The following is a 23,376-nucleotide window of genomic DNA, read 5'->3' on the forward strand; positions in this document are numbered from 1 at the left end:
ATTTTTGGTAGCAACCAGTATCTTCTTTGCATGAAGTAACACAGCCATACTAAAGAATTAATTGATGATGTCAAACATTCTATGGTAGTAGTCGTATACCACATTGATTCACACAAATATAATCATCTACATCACAGTCATAACTGGCCAACACATCATTGATAATAAGGGTAGAAGTAGTTATTAACAAACAAAAAACAAATGATTTTATTTGAAACATATGAAAAAGATAAAACAAGAAAAAAAAAAGAAGTATATACTTGATAGTTATTTCTTATTATACATATACATATATTCTGTAAGTTAGAGTAATTAATTAAATAAATGCATGCAACATAGGAAAGTTTAAGCTAATCTGGGGTAAAACTAACCTAAAGGGAGTAAAAATATATGTTAGCATGTGAAAAGAATGAAGAAGATAAGTGGAGGAAAAAAACTTCCAAATTATAAAATTGAATATATTTAAAATTGATTCTTAAAGAGAAAGTATCTATTGGTAGTAGATAGAAAGATGGAATCTATTTCCTACAAAATATAAATGGCTTCTTCATGTTCTTTATTTCCTCTTTTTGTTTTTTCCTGTAACTCTACAATTTACTTAGAAGAAGGTGATACAGTCAAGTATATTTGTATATTTATATAAATGTGTGTGTGTGTGTGTGTGAAGACTAACAAATAAATATATTGCGGGAATAATTTTCCCTTTTTTTCTCTCTCTCTCTTAAACTATTATTAAGAATTTCTTGTTCTTTTTTATTTATTTATTTATTTATTCTTATTCTTATTCTTATTCTTATTCGTCTTTGCTTTCTTTATCCTTTATATGACAGAAATTTCATTTGAATATTTTGACCCTGAATATGAACTGGGAAATTTAGACAAAAATGGTAAACCTATTAAACCTCGTAAGAAGCCAGGACGGAAACCAAATCCTCCAACACCTGCTCAAAGGAAAGCCCAGAATCGTGCCGCTCAAAGGGCCTTTAGAGAACGTAAACGACATGAAATGTTAAATGCAGAAATAAATGTAAAACGATGTTTAATTATGCGAGATCAAGCTTTAAAGAAAGCACGACGTTTGAGACGCAAGTTAGATGAAGTAATGTATGAAAACAATTTTCTAAGAGGACAAGTACTCACTTTAAAGGTAGCTTGTATGGCAAATCGAGTGAATGTGCCCAAATTTTGGGACACTGGAAAACGAGATAAAATGGGTTCAGATATAACAACATGTTCAAGACATAAAGGTATACCGCAGTCTATGGAATTCTTTTTAGATCGAAATGGAAAGATAATTACAATGGAAGAAAATGCTTCTGCATGCTCTACAGATAATAGTGATTCTACAACTCAACGAACTCCTTTTGTTTCCCCAGAGAATAACCATTCACAAACAACTTCAGATGATGATGATGATCCTAATAAAATGGATATGATTTTTTCTCTATTGCCACATACCTCTCCTGAAATTCAAACTGATTCTTATACTACAAAACAATCCAACTATAACTATTCTGATTTTGAACAAGTTGTAACCAACATTCTTCAAAATACAAATGCATCGCTGGATCCATCTTTAATGCACTTTATCTTTGAACAACAACCAGATATAATTACAGAAATGATTCAAACAATGAAGGATGTACCACCTGAACTTTGGCTTAGTATGGTTCCACCTGAATTTTCACCATTTATTCCACCTGAAATACATTCTCTTTTAAATAACTTTACTACTACAAAATTGAATTCTTTTTCAAAGGATAAACTCAATAATTTACAAACGGTAAACGATATATCTTCTTTAACATCACCGCCCTTATCTACACACCATCTTCCAGAACAAGAGCTTAATATTTCGGTTGATAATGATTTCTGGTCAGAGGCTAGTACAGTAGACCACGAAAAAATTTATGTAGCCGGACCTATTGCACCATTAGATGCTGTTAAACAAATGCGTACCATGCGAGAACAAAACGATAATCGATATCTTCTTACTCCAAGTAAATAAATATATATGTATAGATATATATATATATATTGAATGGTATTCATCCTTTTTATATATAGCCGAACTTCAACGACGTATTCCTCATGATCCACGTATTGATTTAATCCCAGGTCCTACTATGCGCGATTATATGATTATCTTTCAAGATTTTTACGATACAAATGAACTTTTCAGATTTTTACTGGAGTCTGCTGTCTTTATAGGAGGTGAATTAGGTAACCCGGATTGTTGGTTTGTTCCTCCAAGTTTTATTGCAAAATACTGGTTTCTATGTCCTAATTATAAACCAACAAGACCAGATAATTCAGTAGAATTAGCTGTATTTTTCGCAGAGAGAATGCTGGATAGTTTAAAGAAAAGGAAGGCTATGTATATTATGAGAGATCATTATTCAGATTATTTTATGCCAGTGCAGCAAGATGATGTAGAAGTGGATGATGATGATGATGAGAATGATGATGATAATGGTATGTGTAGTAGTGATATAAATAATGAAGAAAATACAAACGAAGAAGAAAATGAGAATACAAGTGATATAGTGTCATTACTATTAGAAGAAAAAGATGATAATATGCGTATTGGTAAGTTATAGTGAATAAGATAATCAATTCATAAGCTCTTACCTTTTTTTTTTTTGTAGATATACTTGCTATAAATACAATTAATAAGGAAGATATTCCTCGTATAACCTCACCTAATGTATTTACAATATAATTTAATAAATAAAAAAAAATAAAAAAAAAAAGACCAATTTAAATTTAAAAATCTGGCTAATTTTTTCGTTAATTTGACTAATTGAGGGTACACCTTTTGCCAAAACAGTGTCGCTGTTATCGAACAAACTCTGGATATAAGCATTGATAATACTATAAACGATGAATTACATAATACAGGATAAACTATAAGCCTGAATATAGAATAAAAGATATCATAACTTCCTGTATATAACATTTTATAAATAATATTATATAAACCTTATTGACATCCAACCAACTAAATGTGTCAACTAAATAAGATATCGTCTCATTTCTAATTTTTTTATTTTTATAACCTTGATAAAGGATTTAGTTCGTCTTTGATCCAATAAAATAAAAATGTAAAAGGCATCAGAAACCTACACTCTTTCTAGTTGTATCTGGGGAGGATGAAGTTACTGGAGCCAATGGAAGTTCAGGCTTGTCCAAACAGCTGTTCAACCAACAAGTATCGTCGTCGTCATCGTTGATATCGTTAGTGAATATGATATTCAATACTTGTTTGACAATCTTGCAGCAAGTCCAGCATGTAAGAAGCCCACAGTTCTAACAGAAGTTGATCTTTGATCAAAATTTACTCTCTCCAACAGGCAATCTAGCATATTCCTGAGAACACGTGGTAATTTGTAGAAACCTTCGTTTATGAACTTGGTTCCTACAGTATCTTCATCCTTTGCTCCTGCCTCACTTGCTCCAAACTCGTAAGGAACGGAATGGCCAACATCATACATCCTAAATACGAGATCGTAACGGTGACCATATGTCATTCTAGGCGTAGCCTGCAACGAACTTATTGCTCTGTCCTTACTCTTTCTCTTTCTTATGGCAAAGCTATGAGGCTTTCTAATCACAGCTTCCAACCCCTTCACTGTATCGAAACAAGTTTCAATCATACTCCAGCTATGGCTCTGGTACCATGCTTCTTTGTGCTTGCAATCCAGATTACCACTTTCATATTCGCGAAGTAGGGAATAAACCGTATAAATGACCCAATCTTCCTCTGGGTCAAACGCCTTACTGAAAGTATTGTTATTCTTCAATACTTCTGAAGTAGACTTATTGAATTTTGTTCAAAAAGCGCTTGAAGTCTTTGGATGGCTGTGGACGCTTTTGCTCCTTGTATTCAGCAATTTCTTTTAATTCTGCATGTGTAAACACATTGTACAAAAGAAAGTTCTTGTCATCAGGATCCATCATAAGCGATCTAGCAGGATGATCGTAATTGCATTGTAAGCCAGATAAAAACAGCTCATCGTCAACACACTTACCAGTTGACAAATACCATTTCTTAGATGAGTCAAACTTCTCAAAAGTGTTCCTCAAATTTTAGGTTATGCTCTTCAACACCAGTCCTTAATGCACCAATGTTAACTGAATTAGCAGCAATGTTGATATTGGTAGCAGTAGTATGATCTGCACTAGTGCTAGTGATAATAGCTGAATTACTAGTAGCAGATTCTATACTTTCATCTTCCATTGCCTCAATTAGTCTTGTAACATCATTATTTTATGAAGCGCTCATTGAGATATTGCTTGGTTGCTGTCATGGTTGTAAGATGTATAACTTACTTCAATATGATGAAATAGTCATAATAGAACATATAATGCACTTGTATGATAATTCTGTCTACAGACATATTAAGAAGTATATTTATTCTTGAACAACAAAAGTCCTACATCCAAAAAATTTATCTTGTTCTGCTAAATACAAATTTATAAAAATAACTTTGTAAGATAAACTAGAGTAATACAAATATGCGTAATAATTGATTCCACTTAGAGTACACGTATTAGGCTATAAAAAATAAATAAATATGTACATACAAAAGACATGAATGTATGTCTATAATAATTCTTGATGTTATAGTCATTCTCTATCTATCATTGTATTATCAAATACAATTTGTTATATCTTTACTCATCTTCCTTATCCACAAAAATATATAAATACTCTTACATTTTTAACCCTTATTTTGGTATAACTGGAATTGAACTTAACTCTTAATAAACTATATCAACAACTCTCAATGTACTTTTTCTGTCAGTTTTCTTTTATTTCTCTTTTTATATTTTATTACATTCTTACCTGTAAACTACAACAGTTAATGTAAAGAGAGAATGTGTGCTCAAGAAAGATACACTTCCTGCTATTATTGCGAATGCTAGTATCAAGGTACTGCCTTCATCTTTTGAAGGATTTGCTCCTTATTTTGTGAAGCGTTTTCAGGATTGTCTGGATGGCCTTTTAATTTAATTAAATCAATGCGACACCTTTTTTTTTTCTTACAAAATACGGCACTCTTTTTCTTATACATGCGACACTATTTCTTTTTCTTTAGTGCGTCATCTATTTTTTTTTTTTTTTTTTTCAAAAAGTGCGACACGGTTTTGGCAAAAAGTGTATTTTACTTCGGTGTTTTATAAATATAATTTAAAATAAGCATCTAATGCATAATTCTTTAATTTTCTAATTAACTAATTAAAATAATACTTCCGCATATCGACTTTTCTTTTTTTTTTTATTTATTTATCTTTATAACAGTATGCGACCTTTCATATTAGTTTCTTTAGTAGGAGTCATCTCACTATTAATAACGTCTATTTATGTAGTAGCTAGGCATTCCTATAAAAATTATTATTCACAGACAATAGTTTCATCAAACCTAAATCAAGAAGAATTTAATCCTGACAATGTTGATCAAAACATCATTATGGGTTATATGGGAAACAAAATAGAAAAGTAGTAATCAGAAACACTAGTTTTTTTTTTTTTTCTTTCAACACTTTTATGTTAAACCATATATTATTTAGAGCCGAACTTGGTAGAGCAACTTGGAAGTTTCTTCATACAATGATGGCAAGATATCCCGAAAAACCAACATCACAAGAAAGACAAGCATTACACGATTTTATGATGTTATTTTCAAGATTATATCCCTGTGGTGAATGGTAAAATGACAAAGACAAAGAAGATCTTTTTTTTATTTTATTTGCATACTAATGCTTTCTTTTATTAGTGCGACACATTTTAATAAATTACTTTTAAAATATCCACCACAAACTTCATCTCGTTTCGCTGCCTCTCAATGGCTATGTGCGATGCACAACATTGTTAATGAAAAGCTTCATAAACCCATTTATGATTGTAAAGATATCGACTCACAGTATCCATGTGGATGTGACAATTCAACAGCTATAAAATAAAATAAAAATGCTCGAATTTTTTTTTTCTGTTTTTATTATTATTAACAATGTGTTGGGAGGGAGGGGGGGTATTTTTCTTAATGTTGAATTTTTGATTTCATTTCATATGTGTCATTGTTTAAATTTACAATTGTATTTGTTTCTTCTTGTTGTAAAAAGGTTGATGGATGATGTATACTTACAAATGATTCGTTATCACTTGTACTATACCTTGTTGGCTCATTGCTATTGTTTTCTTCATCTTGTGATGGCCGTAATAATGTCTCCGCATCTTCTTCCTCTCTATTTAATCTTATGTTTTTGTTGTCTGACTTGTGCTTAATGAATGTATCAATAACCCAAAATTGCATAATATTCATAATCAAAGGAAATCTATTATTAAAAAGATATATATATATATGGTTAGTTAATTTAATCAATTAATCAAACTGAATCGTAATTCATATACAACTATATATTTACATTAACATGACAAAAACGACTTGAAGTTTATAATTGCCTACTGTCCACTTCAAGACCCAATCACCAAAATCCGCAATCCAGGGACATATATGAAATAAAGCAACTACAATGACCTTCATGATAATTAAACTTATAATGTACACACAGAGTTGTTTAGCCCATTTCTTAAGTTGTTCTGTCAAGGGGGGATCGCCATAGAGTCCACTTTGAAACCCCAATAGTCGTAACTTATTTGTTAGAATGTATTTGAACCCAGTTAAAATCAGCCATAAAATCCCGATGCCCAAAGTGGTATCCACTAATATATTCAGAAAATACCTAAGAGGCAATCATCATCCATCCCCATTGAGTTAATTTAATCATTCACTATGATGAGGCTTCTTCACTTACCATACACATGGATTTGCCTTCACTCCGTCTTCTGGCTTTATACCAAAAAAGACAGCTGCCACTACATTTAAAGAATGGATCATTATTCCGCCTGCCAATTGTTTACTGACATCGAACACCCTATAAATATGTGTATATATATATCAGTATACATGTAGATAAATACAATATTTAACTTGTTTCCAAGCATTATACCAAATTCGGATAGGTCGTTGTGGTTGTTCTCTTTGTCGTTTATAAATCAAAGTAGAAAAGGCTATAGTAGCTAAACATAATTGAATGAAAATACCAAATCCATCCATTAATTGACATCCTGCCTGAGGATCTTCTTGTTCTGGAGGTGCTCTAGATTTTAACATTATATTTTAAATAAATCAAAATGCTTAAAGCCAATGTCTAAAGCAAAGTAGAAAAAGAAAAAAAAAAGGTAAAATAAAGAAAGTTTTTATTATTATTGTTGTTGAATAGAAAACAGTTGTTATAGATATTTTCAAATCCAGGTCATTTTACTGGTTTTTTTTTTTTCTTTTTTTTTTTTTTTTTTTTTTTCATTTGCTGCGAAAATGACATTTGAAGAGGATCCATATGGAGCAATCAATTTTGGTGAATTTCGAAAATACATGCAAAACAAGCAATCTAAATTGAAACAGCAGCAGAAAGAAATGTGAGTATTTATACATTGAATTGATCTTATTTTAACATTTTTTTTTTTTTTTGTTAGAGGAGATCAAGCAAGTCAGGAACATCCACACATATTTTCAGGTACTTCTATTTATATAAACGGTTACACTTACCCTCCAGTAAGCGAGCTACGTACAATGATTCTCCAACATGGTGGTGATTATCAGCATTATTGTAAAGTGTTATTCTATATAAATATAAAAAAAAAAAAAAAAAAAAAAAAAAAAAAAAAAAACTGATTTTGTACGCTGTGTAGTAAAAAAATCGAGTGTTACACATATTATCGCAACTAATTTAACAAATGCAAAATTGATTGAATTCAAATCCTACAAGATTGTCAAACCAGAATGGATTGTCGAGTCTATTAAATCTCAAAAATTGCTACCATGGCAAAGATATCGTCTTAGTTTAACGTCGACTAATACAGCCCAAAGAGAACTTCCATTTGTAACGACAACAGAGGATATAACAGTAAATACGGGAGAAGCTTTAAATCAAGCAATGTTGGCCAACTCAAGGTCTCGTCAGTCAAGTACAGCGAATCCAGATTTTATCAAACACTATTATCAGAATTCACGTCTACACTATCTTTCAACCTGGAAAGATGAATTAAAGAAAATTGTAGATGAGTTAAGAAAAAAGGAACCACGAAAGAAAATAAGAAACAAAGACTATGATCGTGTTGTCATGTAATAAGGCTATCTATAAGAATCTTTTATATATATATATATATAAAAAGGAATAGCATATAGCTCATCATGTTTCCCATAGGCATGTTGATTTTGATTGCTTTTTTGCTTCCGTTGGTATAAAAGATAGGCCTCACTTAAAGAACTGTCCAGTAAAAATATATATATTTACAAAGATAGAAACCACTATTGTATTCATATATGTATTCTATTTAGGTTGCAGTGTCTCATAGTAAGGAAGCGAATGAAAATTCTTTCAGTGACATAGGTATGCCTATATATAACAAATAATAAAATGTTGATATATAGAAATCATATTGAATCGCATACATATAGCATCTTGTAACTATGTTGCTCGCTCCTTTGGTATTCGAAATGGAATGACGTAAATATCATGTTTATAACAAGAATATACAATACTCAATTTTTTTTTTTTTTTTTTTTTTTTTTACATACATGCATATATAGAATTGGTGCGGCTAAAAAGCTCTGTCCTGATCTTAAAGTGATACCGTAAGAAGAAAAGAAAAATAGATATTACACTATTTACAGGGGAGACGGGAATGATGTTATGCTAACATGAATTTGTTAGATATGAATTTGAAAAATACAAAACTATATCAAAGACATTCTATAATGTAAATAAATATAGATAATAGAATACATAAAGTTTAACTTGGATATATAGATTATATTTCAATATGCAGATGAAATGCAAGCAGTCAGTGTAGATGAAGTATTATTAGAGGTGGGATCTCACATCATAAGCCCTGGACAAAAAGAAGCATTAGCTATAAAGATTCGAAAAGAAATAAATGAGGCAATAGGATGCGAAGTAAGTATTGGTGTAGGACCTAACATTTTATTAGCAAGGTAGGTAAAGCAACACATTATAATAGTATGATTCAATGAAGTCATTTGTTTATATATCTATATAGATTGGCTACAAAACGAGCTAAACCGGCCGGGTATTTTATTTGTAAAACTACTCAAGATATGGAAGAATTGTTATCGAATCAGTATGTCACTGATTTACCTGGGGTAAAAAAAAAAAAAAAAAAAAAAAAAAAAAAAAAAAAAAAAAAAAATTGAAATGCATATTGTTGTGAGAAAATAGTAAGATATATAGATCTATATGCATATATCATGTTTTATTAGGTTGGATATTCTATAAGGGAAAAGCTTAAAGACATGGTAGTTACTATGGCATTATATATACATAACAACAAGATACTTACATGTTATTTTTATTTTAGAACGTTACATTCATCAATGATGTGAAAAAGATTCCATTGCATGAATTACAATCTAAATTAGGAAATAAGATAGGACAAACCTTGTATCATTTTTCACGTGGGATCGATGATCGTCCCTTAATTACTAACCAGCAAAGACAGTCAATCAGTGCAGAAGTAAATGTAAGTAAAAAAAAAAAATGGATAGTTTGTTCATAGTAAAGGTAAAAACTAACCTATATAAAGTGGGGTATACGCTTTGAAGATGACGAAAATGAAAAGGTAAGTTCATTAAGATAAGGTTATCATATGTGAATTTTATATAAATAAATATGTATATGTATAGCATTTTATAAAAGAATTGTCAAAGGAAGTATCAGAAAGACTTCAAAAACATCAAGCTAAAGGCAGAACAATTACAATCAAGGTTATACAATGATATAAATAATACATAAAATAGGTTACTCATCGTTATTACTATTATTATTATTTTCCTATTAGGTTTTGAAAAGGAAACAAGAAGCGTCTGAAGCAAAAAAGTATTTAGGACATGGCTCAGTTGACTCTTTTTCAAAATCAAAAACCTTAACTGAATTTATTAGTGATTCAGATATTATTTTTAAACATGCTTACGCCATGTTGAAATCATTTAGGTTTTCTTATGCAGATATTAGAGGCTTTGGAATTCACATTTCTAAATTAGATAATCGACAGGAAGCTGCAAGATTAGGTAATATGTATAAACAATATAGTAACTTGTGTGTAAATTACTCATTTATTTTATCTTTTTTTTTTTAGCTGGTCAAGGTGGGCTTAATTTTGATTCTACAAAAGAGTCTAACAAAAGACAAACACTTACAAACGATCTTCATAAAGAAGATTTGGTAAACGTTTTGAATACAATTATACGCTACAATGTACTAATACATGTATATATATTTATAGGATGTTGAATTTAATATTGACAATGAGTTAACAAGTACTTTACAACAAGAATTGACGTCAAACGATAACTTGAATAAACAAACTACAAGCGATGACATGATGGTACCTCCAGAACTTCCTCCTTGGTCACAAATTGACCCTTCTTCTTTATTAGCTTTACCCGATGATATACGGGAACAAATTCTTCGTGCTTATGGAGATAAACAAGAGGAGTGCATAAATCAAAGGCCAACATCTGTTGTTATAAAGACTGAACTACGACAACATCATAAAAGAAGGAAAATATTACAGAACGAGACAAAATCCAATAATACAACTCTTACTCAACTATTTTTAACAACACATAATAACGACAGTTCATTACCATACGATATGAACATATGGAACGCGTTACCTGATGATATACAAACCGAACTTTTAAAGGAACATACTAGTAAAAGAAAAAGACAGCCCACCATTTCTAATAAAAACAACAGCAATTATTGTCATACTACTACTACTGCTACTGCTACTACTACTACTGGACTCTTATCATCAGTAACAAAGGAGCCTGAATTACAAGGTATTCATGATTTAAAAGAGCTTGAAATGTTGCTAAAGAATTGGGTCTTGCAAACGAATGGATTACCTCCTGAACCTGAAGATGTCTCTACTCTGTGTTGTTACTTGTTGGAACTAGTAGATTACGGAGACCTTGAAAAGACGCGTTTATTGATAGTTTATTTAAGGTATTTACTTGTAAATGCTAAAGAAGAATGGCAAACATATTTAAATGATATAGAAGAAAGCATTAACAAGGCGGTTATATCCATTTATGGTTGTCCTTTAAAATTATAAAAAATAAAATACCCTATTTATGAATAACAAGTTTTGTTTTATTATATAAACAAACAAACAAACAAACAAAAAAGAATGTATATAACTATAATGACGATATACATGTATAATTTAAAAGACATCATTATATGTACTACTATATAAAAAAAAAAAAAAAATGTTGTTAATTAAATGTATCTTATATGTATCTAATATATTCTGCGTACCTTATTTTCCATGACAGTTAATAAAGTAGTGTTATGTCTATCAAATTCTTCATGATGACAAGTCTGTTGCTGCTTTTTACTGTCTTCTTGCTTTTGTAATAAAATTTGTTGTTGCTGTTGATTTATGATAATCATATCTTCTGATGACTGATTTGATGAATATACAAGGTTATTATTCGTTGTCGTGGTAGCAGTATTATTTAACCAATTTACAGAGCGATGATGCTGATGATGATGATGTTGTTGTTGTTGCTGTTGTTGTTGTTGTTCTATCCAATGATTACTGTTACTAGGAATAGGTGAAGCAGGAACATAACTTTCAATACTTGTAGATCCACTTGTCTTATGATCTTCAAACTGTTGTTGTTGTTGTTGATGCTGATGTTGTTCATCAGAGTATAAACCATGTTCATCAAATGAACCATGAGGTGCACTATACGAATTATATTCATGTAAGATATCAATAGGTGATTGACGTTGGTGTAAGCCATGATAGAGATCTTCCATACCGAATTCAAATTGTGTATTATTAGTGTTGTTTGTGGTTGCAGTAGCAGCAGCGGCGGCGGCGGCAGCAGCAGCAGCAGCAGTAGCGGCAGCCACAGCAGCAGCAGTAGTAGTGGTAGTAGTAGTAGTAGTACTAGTAGTAGTACTAGTAGGATTAGTGCTAGTTCGTGGAGGAAGATGGAACCACATTGATTGATTTCTTTGTTGAAATGGTAATCCAAAGGATACACTTTCTTCTCCTCCTTCTCCTCCTCCTTCTCCTCCTCCTCTTCCTTCATCTCCAAAAGGGACAAGTGGCATATGAGATAAAGAATAAGATGGAGTAAGATGGTTAACATTATTTGATTCTAAAGATAGATTGCTTTGTTGTTCTCTTTTCACTGGAGAATTCGATTCAGAGTAAATATAATTGGGTCGAGTTCGTTTGACAGAAGGACGTTTGAGTGAGGCTCTTCTTTTAGTTGAGGAAGAAGCTTTAGGTGTTGAAGAAGTAGTAGAAGAAGAGGAAGAAGAAGAAAACTGACCATGCTCTTCTTCATTTGTAATTGAAGAAGAAGAAGAATTATTTGAAGATTGTTTATTACTAAAATGGCCATTTGATTTAGGTCCACGACGCACTGTTCCAGTCATAGAAGGTACTAAACTCAAATGACGATGAGTAGGTAAAGAAGTAATGATAGGTAAATCCTCTCCTTGTCTTAACGGTGGGAAAGCGTCAATGATACCTTGATCATCTAAGAGAGATCGAACATAATGAGACATGCGTTGTTGAACTTCATTTTCACTTGATTGAGAGTCATAAACGAGGTCAGCTCGCATTAAACCAACCATATCAATATTCTTACTATTACAATCGACGTCATGAGGTATAATATCAATATAAAGGCCTGTTGTTAACGAATACCGGCAAGGTTCACCCTTCTGAAATATTTGTAACAAGTCTTGTGTTGTTTGTTCAGTAAGGTTAATCCAATTACCATGGCCAGCATATAACCGGTAACAGCTTTTATTAGTAAAAGAATTCATGTTTGGCAACTTTTTTTTTTTTATAACTGTATATAAAAGGAATTAAAAGAAAAAGAAAAAATATATATATAAGAAAGAAAAAAAAAAGAAAGAAAGAAAAGGGAAGTTATATTTATTTTAACAAAAAAAAATAATAAAATAAAAATAAAAAAAAGTGGTCAATGAATGCCCTTATAAATGGATAATAAAGGGCCATTCTACTTGTCAATTTCAGTGACATTTTTTTTATTTCCAATTAAGTATTGAGCATGATAAAAAGGGGAAGGATAAAAAAGATTTGTATATAAAAATACATATATCTAACCTATAGGCTGAGAAGAAGAACTTCCCTAGAAATCTTTTTTCATATGTAAATGTTGTATGTGTAACATATTTTATTTGAACAGAAAAAAAAAAAAAAAAAAAAAAAAAAAAAAAAAAAAAAAAAAAAAAAAAAAAAAAAGCTAAAATAGTTTAATTTCTATGTGTATAAAAATGATTACTATATTATATAGTCATTGATAATACAAAAATAATTGTATTCATGTATAAAATACTCTTATCTTTAAACTCTGCCCTCCAGCGAGACATAATAAGAGGGCACTACGACATCAATACATTATTTCATAGTATTAATAAAAAATGATCAAGATAATCTTATTACTATTGTAGATACTGCTCACCGGTATTGATGTCAAAATTCTTTTATAGTCACCATATCAATTAACTCATATTGATCTATGCTATAGCTATTTAATACAAGGAAATACATTTGTAATTATTTAATACTTACTTCATTTTATGCTTAAACAATTGATATAGCAAGTTTTCTTCGATAGATATAAACTATTGCCAAGCAAGGAGATATTATTAAACAAACTAGAGGAAAGAATATATACCATGGAATACTTTACTACTTTTATAGTTTTCTCTTTATTGACAACAAACATGATTATCTATATGTACAAACAAACTACTAAGCGATTAATTATAACTTTCTAATAAGTGTAAGCCATGTATGTAATGTTCTTTTTACGTAAAATCTCTTATATCTATAAAGGAAGAGAGAGAAAGAGAGTAAACAGAAATAATATTACCTGCTGTAGCATAATAGATTTGAGCTGATAAGCACTCAAATCCTTACCATTGAATAAATGACAACCCTTTTTTTTTTTAATGGATAGCTTTATATTAAAATAAGATGTGTTATTGAGTAATGGCTATTATAAAGAGAAAGGATTTTTTAATTAAAGAAAAGAAAATATATATATACACACCTTTAGAAGTTGTCAATTATCTTATTTATCACTTTAAACGATTGTCTTGGAGAAAAAAAAAATAAAAATAAAAAGGATTTTAACACACCAAGCTTTTTTTTTTTTTTTTTTTTTTTTTTGTTGTTAATATTAAAGTATACAACGTCTTTGTTATAAATCAAAAAGTATTGAACCACTTCCTTTCCTGAATTTAAAGCTAAATTTAAGGATATGGTTTCAACAAGGCTTTCGTTTTCATTGAAAGATGGGATAAAACTACATTTGTATATGGCTTGCTTCCATTCAATAATCTCAACTCATTTCTATGACTATTATCATTTAACTGCATATCGTCTTTAAACAATCTCATATTAGTCTTTCTTTTTTTTTTTCTTTTCTTTTCTCAAAAAGTAAGGTCATCTGTATAATCTTCGTGTTATAAATAGACTTTATACATGTCAGTATCTTTATGTTAATAGTAAATTTTAACTACCAATAATAGAATATCCATTTTTAAACGGCCATTCTTTACGTATCCTATTTTATTATAAACAATTAGGGTCAGTTTTATTGTGTCTTCTTTAATTTTGATGATGAAGGTGAAATATAAGGTGTAATTGTAAATTGACGATATACGAAATATACAAAAAGAAGAAGAAACAAACTACAGCTAATAATGACATTGAAGACAGTGAAAATATCTGGTAAATGACTAGGTGATTCAATCAATATATCTGCAATATGCCATATAATAAAGATACAATTTATACCCTAATATGATAATAAACATTAACATATTAATTGCATATGCTTCTTTTTCTTTCTTTTTTTTTTTTAACTTACAATTGTGCATAATTTAGTGAAAAAGTTGGTGTTCATTTTATAGCCTTCTACAAGCCAATTCCACATGGCTGTTGTAATAAAATAAGGTAAAATTAACCCTTCTCTTTTCAAGAGTGGAAACATACTAAACATAGCAACATTTACAAACATAGTAGCCGCGATGGGCTCTTCCAAAGTGACTAATGTTACTGGTAATAAAGGTAGTAGAATTGATTTTTCATGTACCTGAAAAGAAAACAAAAAGAAAGCCAGAGATGAATTAATTAATGCATAGAGAAATCTTCTTCGAGAGGGTGCGGCACATAAATGGATACTAATAGGCACGACTGCTGCCAAGGTAGCTAATAAACTTAAACGAACAGTTGCTTCCACTGATAAAATTTGTCTAAGCTTGATGATGACGTTAATTGCACACCAAACATTGGCTACTTTATCCTCATAAAGTCCACGTGCAACAGGGAAGATGCGGATGAAAATCTGCTTAAGATCATCTAAAGAACCTAACCAAGGAGCAAATAATACGCCAAATGTAATCATCACAGTAGTGCCTAATTTGATGAATAAAATAAACCTGAAATAGATAAATAAATAAATAAAGTAGTCATTATCCATCTTTTCCAAAAATTAGTTACTTACCCTTTCTTTTCAGTAAAGCATTTACCTAACAAGTATGCAAAAATAGCAGGTGCATAATACAATGCCATTTGTTTAAATCCTAATGATAAACAGAAAAAGATCGACCCGAGTACAAAATATCTTGTTAAAAAGCAGTTAATTGCTAATAAAGTAAAACCCAACATAACACTATTAAATCTATAAATGTAAAATAAATAAAATGGGTTAGCATCTATAAAAAAAAAAAAAAAGAAAAAAGAAAAAAAAAGTATACAGTGAAATCTATTTTACTGGAAATGAGCGTGATCGATCATCATTAACGCAGGCTGCAATAATATCAAGACAGCTGCCATATGTTTCTTTAAATAACCACTAGATCCATAGACAATTTGACAAAATCCCAAAACAGCAGGAATATAAATCAAAGCTTCAGAAACAAATACAGTAGATCTCATAAATACTTTACTGGATTCGGTCTCTAAACCTCTTGATGTATCTAATTCAAACCAACTCGAATTTATTTTTGAACCACTAAATCCAAAAAAAAAAAAAAAAAAAAAAAAAAAAAAAATAATAATTAGCCTTAATTCTGTATATACATAAACAATCTACACGTATATAAGCTTACATAATACCACATAGCCAACTATGATAAGCTGTTAAAGGAGGATAGTCCAATCCCCACCATTGTAAATCATATCGATACCATTGAGAAGTAGGTAAATGTATTGTTAATTCCATCCAATGTCGCTGAGCTTCATAATCACCATACAAAGGGGGTATATTATAGCCTAAACAAGTTACACGTAAATTATATAAACACCTACATGTATATACATATACATATATACTTGTTACCTGAATAAGGATATAAAGCGATAATCCAACGAATTAAAAAAACAAACAAGATCGCGACTAAAGGAACTGTCCATAAGGTTTCATTTTGCACGTGGCGCTGAAGTGTCTTCCTAATGGGACTATGAATAAATAAGGATGGAGTAGAATCCTTCGTCATGTAACAAATGAAAGAAAGGGAGACTAATCTTTAAAAAGAAAGAAAGAGAGAAATTAAGTTGATATGTAGATTGTTAATTATATAAATTGACAGCAGGAAAATAAAAATTGAAATTGCGCCTAGATTGTTTTTACTTAGTTCAGAGCATTCTAACATAATGTATCTGATTTACTTCAAAAGAAAAAGTACACTGAAAGAAAAGAAAAGAAAATAGGCATAAAGGCAGTAGTCAATAAATGCCGGAAAAGTTCTATAAATCAATTAGTTAGAAACATTGCCAGTTGATAAGTAGAATTAATCAACTTTTTTCGCTACACATATCTGCTATATTGATTCTATTGTACACATAAATATCTTTAATGAAATACTAATTTCATGAATTTTTTTTTTTCCTTAATATTATATTTACTGCTTTAATTTATATAATGTGTACTACTGATGTATTAATCAATGAGTCTTTATCGTTTGAATACTATTCATAAACTTAAGTGCTTTGTACTGTCTGACAATTCTGTTTTTAAATAGATTCAATTTATAAAAATATACATTTGTAGCTAGGTCTTAAAGTTGACTTTTAGAGAAAATGATCAATAATATCAATACTGCGAGAAATAGATGGGTTATAAATTATGTATGCAACTTTTGTAATCAGCGATAATGATATGAACACCATTATTTTAGGAGAACTAAATGTGATAATTATATATAGCAAAATTAAAGTAAATATTATCCATTAGTAAAAGGGAAAAATGGTAATATCTTTTTTTAATTATTTGAGAAATAAAGATACCACGTTCATATACATCTAATAAATTAACCTTTATATAAAGAAGCTAAATTTATTTTCTTTTTTTTTTTCCTTTTTTTCCTTTTTTTTTTTTTTCAACAAAGAACACACATTATAACAGATAGTTATAAAAAGTAAATATGCTGATTTATCATGCTACGTATAAATCAAAATTTGCACATGTGTACGGCATTTTCTTATAAACAAGTATATTTCAATTATGAACATATAGAAATAGATATACATCTTGTCTTTGTTGTTATTATATTATGTATTATATCTTTTTCTTTTTTTTTCCTATAAGTTAAGATTGCTCTTTTTAAATATTAATATGACGAGGTGTAATAAATTTGTTATTTTTGCTTTTTGCTTTGGTCATCTTGACTTCAACTTGATTTCCATTCCTATCGACAGTTACTAAAAATTTATTTCCTTTCTTGATTCCATAAGTACCAGGAGGATGATGAGGTGTTGATTTAGATTCTCGTAAAATAGGGTCTTGTTCATGATTACGATAGCTATTTTTACTTGTTACACCTATAGTAGCTAAATAGCTACTATCCTGCGTTACTTTTGTTGTTGCTGTTGTTCCTTTTACAAAATTTCCTTCAAGGAGTGCATGGTCGCGTAGAAATTCTGATAGCTCTACCCATCCACCACCAACACGAACCATGACCATACGACTTCTTAAAATACGACAATAGGCCAACTTTGGATTCACATCTCCAAACCAATATTTACCCACTTCTCCTGGGACCATTTTTACTTGAATTTTATAAGGGGAATCATTCAAAATATCACCCACAGCTACATCTAAATCGTTCTTTGGATCAGCAATATAGGCTTCATGGGGCTTGGTGGGTGATCGACGGCGTTGTTGTTGTTGTTGTTGTTGTTGTACTGCTACCTGTCGTGATACCACTTTTCTTGCAGTTGGAGAAACCGTACCGCCTACTGTACGTTTTATCGTTGCGCGTGCCGCGGTTGCAAATGTTAAAGGTGTTTGTCGACCTGCCATATAACGAGGCGTCGACTGCATCATGTTTGGAGTGGGTGATCGTTGCATGGTCACCCGTTTTGCTAAATCAATCGCTCGTCGACCTCTTTCTAGTAAAGACACGTCAAATGCAGTTTGACCAAGAGGATCAATCAGATTCATGAGTTCTGTCTTTTTAGATTCTGTATCTATTTGTAATTTTGCCCATCGTTTATAAAATTGACAGAGACAGTGGGTGACACGAGTATCGTCGAGAAGGGGTCTCGAGACTTCCTTGAGCTCCTCCATAAGATCATTAATTTTTGGTTCATAGTAACGATATCGGGTATCCAGATCAATCAACATCGCTTGTAAGTCTGCTCGACTACTATGAGGTTGAGGTGATGTACGTGAGACGACTTCTGCTAATGCTAGTAATAATACTTCTAGTTCCTCTGTTACCGTTAAAAACTCTTGCATCTTTTCTGCTCCTGAAACTTCATTCTGCTTTGTCTTTAGTAGATCATGTAAACTTTTTACAGCAGCCGTTATCTCTGCACGTTGAGAGATAACTGAATTTTTACTAACAAGCATCTGATCTAGCTCTTCAATAGAGGGTTCAAGACGGTTAGTTACATCACCTTGTACCGTCATAAGTTCACATTTGATAGTTGCTAAATGATGATCTGTAGGTATGGATGCAAGCGGGCAATCTAATATAGTATCCCCTTTGCAAACTGTGATCGTCTGAAGACGATCTTTAAGATCTCCAATACTTGTCAAAATTGACTTGATTTTCCGTGCAATTTCCACGTCTCGTTTAGAGTGATTGATCAATCTACGAACATCCATAAGCTGTTCATCAAGTTTAGACCAAGCTTCCAAGATGTCAGTTTCACGTTTATATACTGATTCCTTGATTGTTTCATTTTGCTGCCCTAAACTGATATCATGATAGTTCATCATAAGGATACGTGATTTCATGGCTTCAAAGGCGTGTATCGTGGGTCGCATTTCATTCATCTTTCGATCTAGGGCCTCTAGCTCATCTCGTAATTCTTGTTCATCATGCATGCAAACGTCTGTAGGTAAGTTGGAAATGGCATTTGAACAATGATTGACCCATGTCTTTATATCCTTGGCTGCTTTAGCATGAATATAAATCTTTCGAACCAAATAGGATTGGTGCTTTTCTTTATCAATCCATATCTGTACATCCTTTACAGCTGTTTCAATATCAGCAAATAAATCAAGATGTTTCAATGATGGGTCAAGTTCTTTAACCAAGTCTTGATAAGCTCGCTCGGATTCCAAATTAGAGGCGACTGTACATTTGTAAAGATGATCAATCGTTTCAGCTGATTCAGATACAAATTTACCATTCTCTAACGTGAACATACGATCCTTTATTTCATTTTTTAAATCATTGGCTAACTGAAGAATACTTTTTGCGTGTCTTTCAATCTCTGCATGCGCTGTTGTCTCAGCGACATCCTTCTTAAGTTTCATCACCAATTCGTCCATCTTTGAGACTCTTTCAACCAAAGAATTATATCGATCCCGCGCACACGAATAGTTGGCTATCTCTAAAGGATCCTCTTTATTATTCGTCTTTAAATCTGTCTCTTCAAGTAAATGATGAATGCTGGCTAATGAAATCTCAATCGTATCTATTTTCTCTTGGGACTGTTCATTATCGGAGGCCATGTCGACTACTAGATGCTCTACATCAGATAGCTCCGTGTCAATCATGCTGAGTCGTCTTTGTCGATCATACCATTGCTGAACCATACCGCAAAAGACATTAAGACTATTCAGGTCTTGTCCTAACTGCATCCATTGAATGTCATCCGTCTCTTCTAATTGATCAAATTCTTCTTGGCGTCTTTGATAATCTGATACCATCCCTTCGCTCTCGGCTCTTAGAATATCTAAACGTTCTTTATCCTGCGATTCTACTTGACCAGTTATAAAGCCACATCGTTGTTTAAGGTCTGGAATTCGATGTCTTGTCTCAACCACAAATTGACGCAACAACCTAAATCGCTTCGTCTTCTCCTTTGAATCCTCTAATTCTTTACGACGATTATTCAGCTCTTGAGATGTCCTTTTTAATGCCAGCTCAAGACAATCAAAGGAATTCTCCAATTTGAGGGACATATCAGTCAGTCTCGTATCGTTCAATCGTCGCATGTCTGTTAAGAGCTCAATGACTTTATTCTTTTTATGTAGCAACCTTTGAATGTGTTGTTCATGGTCGCATTCAAGACGATGTATATCTTCGTGAGGGATCTGCAAAGATAACTGATCAAGTTGATATGATTGTTGATCGGCCCATGTACAGAGTTGATTACCTTCCTCTAGATAGTCATTCATCTGTCGATATTGTTGAGTAAGATGACAGAATAGATCTAATTGAGATGTTAAGTCATCATTCAGGGCAGTTAATCTCTGACGCTGTTCAGATAGGTAGTTATCAATCCTATCATTGGGTTCCGGGCAAGGGATCTGATTCGAGATCAGCTGAAGGATATCATTCTGCAACTCTTTCACACGACTTGTCATCTCCTTCTCTTCACTTAATGTTACTTCTTTATTATTCGTCATTAATTGGTCAGATAACTCTTTGCCTTCCTCAAAGACATTCTTTATTTGATTCACAAACTCTGTCAATTTCAAACGCTGTTCAACAATGGCCCTAGCAAGAGCCATCCGTTTCATGAGATCTTCAAATCGCTGCTCACACTCAACTTGTCTCCTTTCTATACCATCAGGCAAGTCCACACGCGATAGAGTGTCCAGGTCCTGGAAACTAGTTACTGTCTTTGTAAACAGTGTCAAATCAAATTCTGACATGCTATGCTCCAACGTTAATAACGTATGAATAATGATTGCATCATTCGTATCTACGGTCTCTATCTGCTGCTGCTGCTGCCATTGTGCCATTTTAAAGAGATCCTCAAGGTCGCCTTCAGTTTTCTTTAACCATGCAACTGCATCCTCTAAGGCAGTCTCCCATTTAATGCGTTCTTCAAGCAACTCTAATCGTTCCCTTCGTAGTCTTACTAATCGTGTCAATTCATCCAGCGTTGTCAGAGTGGATAAGGTGATTTCGATCGTGGTGGTATCCGCTGGACTAAAGTCACCATGGGTTAATGTCTTGACGTGGGTACGTAATCGAGCCATGTCTTCCTTATGGAACAAGTCAATCGTTGTTTCTAATCTTTGATGCTCCTCTACTAATTGTTTTAATGCAGTTGGCGTCATCTCTAGGGTCTCCACAAAGGGTTCAATCGGTTCAAGCTCCTTAAAGATCTTGACATGCCCTTGGATCCATCCCCTGATACGTTCAGCCTCTTTAAACCACACCTTGACTTCATCCACCCAACCCATAACGCGTTGATGGTCCTGTTGCAGCACCTCTAATTTGATCAAATGAGTAAGGGTCCCTGTTACGTACACGAGACGGTCCATGAAGGTCAGGGATAGCATCATATGTTCATCTAACTCGATAATATCATCGTAGGTTCTAACGGACTGTATCATCTTTTGCGTCACCCAATCAAGCTCTTGTTGTACAAGTCGACACAGCTTTGTAAATTTAACATCTTGAGCAAACTTTTCAAGTAATCGGAAGCGCTTACAGAGATCAACTTGAAATGCTTCGTATTGCGGTGGCCGCCAACTCGTGTCCTCTGACTTTTCAAAATCATCTAGTTCATCTTGAAGGGCATCAAAGTCCTCTTGAATCATAGCTAATTGTTGTTCAAATTCTTTGTAATCTTCCTCATTTACCACTTCTGTAGGTGTCATGAGAACAAGATGATGGTGCAATCGGTTCAATTTTTCGGTAAGGATAGTTTCACGTGATGCACCATAACAATAATATTTTATAGAAGAGGATGCTGTTGTTGTTATCTTTTTATGAGAGAGATAAGTGGATGTAACTGTAGTTGTTGTACTATACGTTTCTTCTTCTTCAAGTGAACTATGATAAAGAGAGGGTGTATCATGAGGAGCAGAAGAAGAAGAAGAGATAGTACTTGCAGAGGAGTTTAATGGGATATTCTTGAAATGATCGATATCCCTTTGTCGTTGTAGGATTTGTTCAGTCGTGGGTGTTTTTAAATAAGAAATAAGCTCTAATAAATATTGGAAGACAACATATTCATCATCATCATCATCCTCATTCTCTTCTTTAGAATGAAGGAAGAGAATTGAAGAAAGATAATGATGATATGGCTGCGGATCAATTATACATTCCAAAATTAAATCTTCTATGTGTTCGCACCGTTGTAAATCGGGTACTAATGAGGGTTGATGATAATGTAAGATATAGAGAAAGAGAGTGCCTGATTTCCACGAATTTATGCTGAAATCATGTACAGAAGAATGATAGTGTGATAATATAAAGTTGGACCATAAAAGTAAATTCGCTTGTATGTGAGTGAATTGATTGGCGGGTATAAATTGATGAGCCTTATTTAGAAGAAATAATAATAGTTCATTTATATCTTATTGAGCATATGTTTAATGTAACATATTTAAAATAGCTTACATAAAATGTAAATGATAACTGTTCATTTTTTAAAATGGTATATATGATATGATAGATGTGATATTGGGATTGAATAAAACTTAGTACTAGTACTGTTGAATCACTATTAAAAGAATCAATGAAAATTTCAGGAACAATGGAATGAATTTGATTGAAAATATCTTGTAAATCCTGTTGTTGTGAATCAAATGTCAAGTGAAATAATGTTTGAAGCAATGATATTATTGTTGGTATGGAAACATCAATGGATGCTATAGTGATAAATTTATTGATCCAATGTAACAAGCATTGTTCTTTTTTATTGTGAAGTTGTAAAGTTGTAACAGATGAAGTGTCCATTTTTTTTTTATTACATGCAAGATATGAAAAATATAATAATAAAGAAAGAGAGATAAGAGAAAA

General features: G+C 31.9%; 8 protein-coding genes across 8 annotated transcripts; 3 read left to right on the forward strand and 5 right to left on the reverse strand.

The window, feature by feature from the left end:
• Nucleotides 1–717: 717 nt before the first annotated feature.
• Nucleotides 718–2,840, forward strand: BX663DRAFT_504178 (uncharacterized protein). The gene is made up of 3 exons (XM_051526884.1): nucleotides 718–2,000; nucleotides 2,068–2,589; nucleotides 2,649–2,840. The coding sequence occupies exons 1-3, from the start codon at nucleotides 824–826 to the stop codon at nucleotides 2,720–2,722; spliced, it is 1,773 nt and encodes a 590-aa protein (XP_051384160.1). The 5' UTR covers nucleotides 718–823; the 3' UTR covers nucleotides 2,723–2,840.
• Nucleotides 2,841–3,254: 414 nt separating this feature from the next.
• BX663DRAFT_432103 (uncharacterized protein) lies at nucleotides 3,255–4,074 on the reverse strand (the record flags this gene model as incomplete). Its single annotated transcript, XM_051522906.1, has 2 exons — nucleotides 3,255–3,805; nucleotides 3,870–4,074. Coding segments are annotated over 2 exons (756 nt in total), but the record flags the coding sequence as incomplete, so codon positions are not given.
• Nucleotides 4,075–5,257: 1,183 nt separating this feature from the next.
• On the forward strand, nucleotides 5,258–6,006 carry BX663DRAFT_333833 (ERV/ALR sulfhydryl oxidase domain-containing protein). Its single transcript, XM_051522133.1, has 4 exons — nucleotides 5,258–5,304; nucleotides 5,377–5,503; nucleotides 5,575–5,712; nucleotides 5,781–6,006. Exons 2-4 carry the CDS (start codon nucleotides 5,475–5,477, stop codon nucleotides 5,965–5,967), a joined length of 354 nt encoding a protein of 117 aa, XP_051384162.1. The 5' UTR covers nucleotides 5,258–5,304; nucleotides 5,377–5,474; the 3' UTR covers nucleotides 5,968–6,006.
• Nucleotides 6,007–6,044: 38 nt separating this feature from the next.
• On the reverse strand, nucleotides 6,045–7,178 carry BX663DRAFT_432274 (uncharacterized protein; the record flags this gene model as incomplete). Its single annotated transcript, XM_051522917.1, has 4 exons — nucleotides 6,045–6,284; nucleotides 6,450–6,656; nucleotides 6,843–6,939; nucleotides 7,015–7,178. 4 exons carry the CDS (start codon nucleotides 7,176–7,178, stop codon nucleotides 6,045–6,047), a joined length of 708 nt encoding a protein of 235 aa, XP_051384163.1.
• A 167-nt stretch (nucleotides 7,179–7,345) lies between these two features.
• On the forward strand, nucleotides 7,346–11,236 carry BX663DRAFT_504194 (uncharacterized protein). Its single transcript, XM_051526885.1, has 16 exons — nucleotides 7,346–7,674; nucleotides 7,757–8,189; nucleotides 8,272–8,341; nucleotides 8,406–8,457; nucleotides 8,526–8,574; nucleotides 8,658–8,702; nucleotides 8,782–8,827; nucleotides 8,878–9,062; nucleotides 9,128–9,230; nucleotides 9,348–9,383; nucleotides 9,446–9,607; nucleotides 9,671–9,706; nucleotides 9,771–9,851; nucleotides 9,926–10,154; nucleotides 10,223–10,308; nucleotides 10,370–11,236. The coding sequence occupies exons 1-16, from the start codon at nucleotides 7,638–7,640 to the stop codon at nucleotides 11,204–11,206; spliced, it is 2,487 nt and encodes an 828-aa protein (XP_051384164.1). The 5' UTR covers nucleotides 7,346–7,637; the 3' UTR covers nucleotides 11,207–11,236.
• A 43-nt stretch (nucleotides 11,237–11,279) lies between these two features.
• On the reverse strand, nucleotides 11,280–13,204 carry BX663DRAFT_333914 (uncharacterized protein). The gene is made up of 2 exons (XM_051522134.1): nucleotides 11,413–13,204; nucleotides 11,280–11,339 (listed from the first exon to the last, which is right to left on the reverse strand). The coding sequence occupies exons 1-2, from the start codon at nucleotides 12,943–12,945 to the stop codon at nucleotides 11,331–11,333; spliced, it is 1,542 nt and encodes a 513-aa protein (XP_051384165.1). The 5' UTR covers nucleotides 12,946–13,204; the 3' UTR covers nucleotides 11,280–11,330.
• A 1,543-nt stretch (nucleotides 13,205–14,747) lies between these two features.
• BX663DRAFT_432278 (glycosyl transferase) lies at nucleotides 14,748–16,653 on the reverse strand (the record flags this gene model as incomplete). Its single annotated transcript, XM_051522918.1, has 6 exons — nucleotides 14,748–14,951; nucleotides 15,024–15,594; nucleotides 15,660–15,836; nucleotides 15,930–16,169; nucleotides 16,267–16,429; nucleotides 16,497–16,653. 6 exons carry the CDS (start codon nucleotides 16,651–16,653, stop codon nucleotides 14,748–14,750), a joined length of 1,512 nt encoding a protein of 503 aa, XP_051384166.1.
• Nucleotides 16,654–17,759: 1,106 nt separating this feature from the next.
• On the reverse strand, nucleotides 17,760–23,000 carry BX663DRAFT_485030 (uncharacterized protein; the record flags this gene model as incomplete). Its single annotated transcript, XM_051524584.1, has 2 exons — nucleotides 17,760–22,788; nucleotides 22,975–23,000. The coding sequence occupies 2 exons, from the start codon at nucleotides 22,998–23,000 to the stop codon at nucleotides 17,760–17,762; spliced, it is 5,055 nt and encodes a 1,684-aa protein (XP_051384167.1).
• Nucleotides 23,001–23,376: the final 376 nt, after the last annotated feature.

This window comes from Cokeromyces recurvatus (assembly GCF_025118155.1).
Source record: "Cokeromyces recurvatus strain NRRL 2243 chromosome Unknown BX663scaffold_8, whole genome shotgun sequence".
NCBI classification, from domain to species: Eukaryota; Fungi; Mucoromycota; class Mucoromycetes; order Mucorales; family Mucoraceae; genus Cokeromyces; species Cokeromyces recurvatus.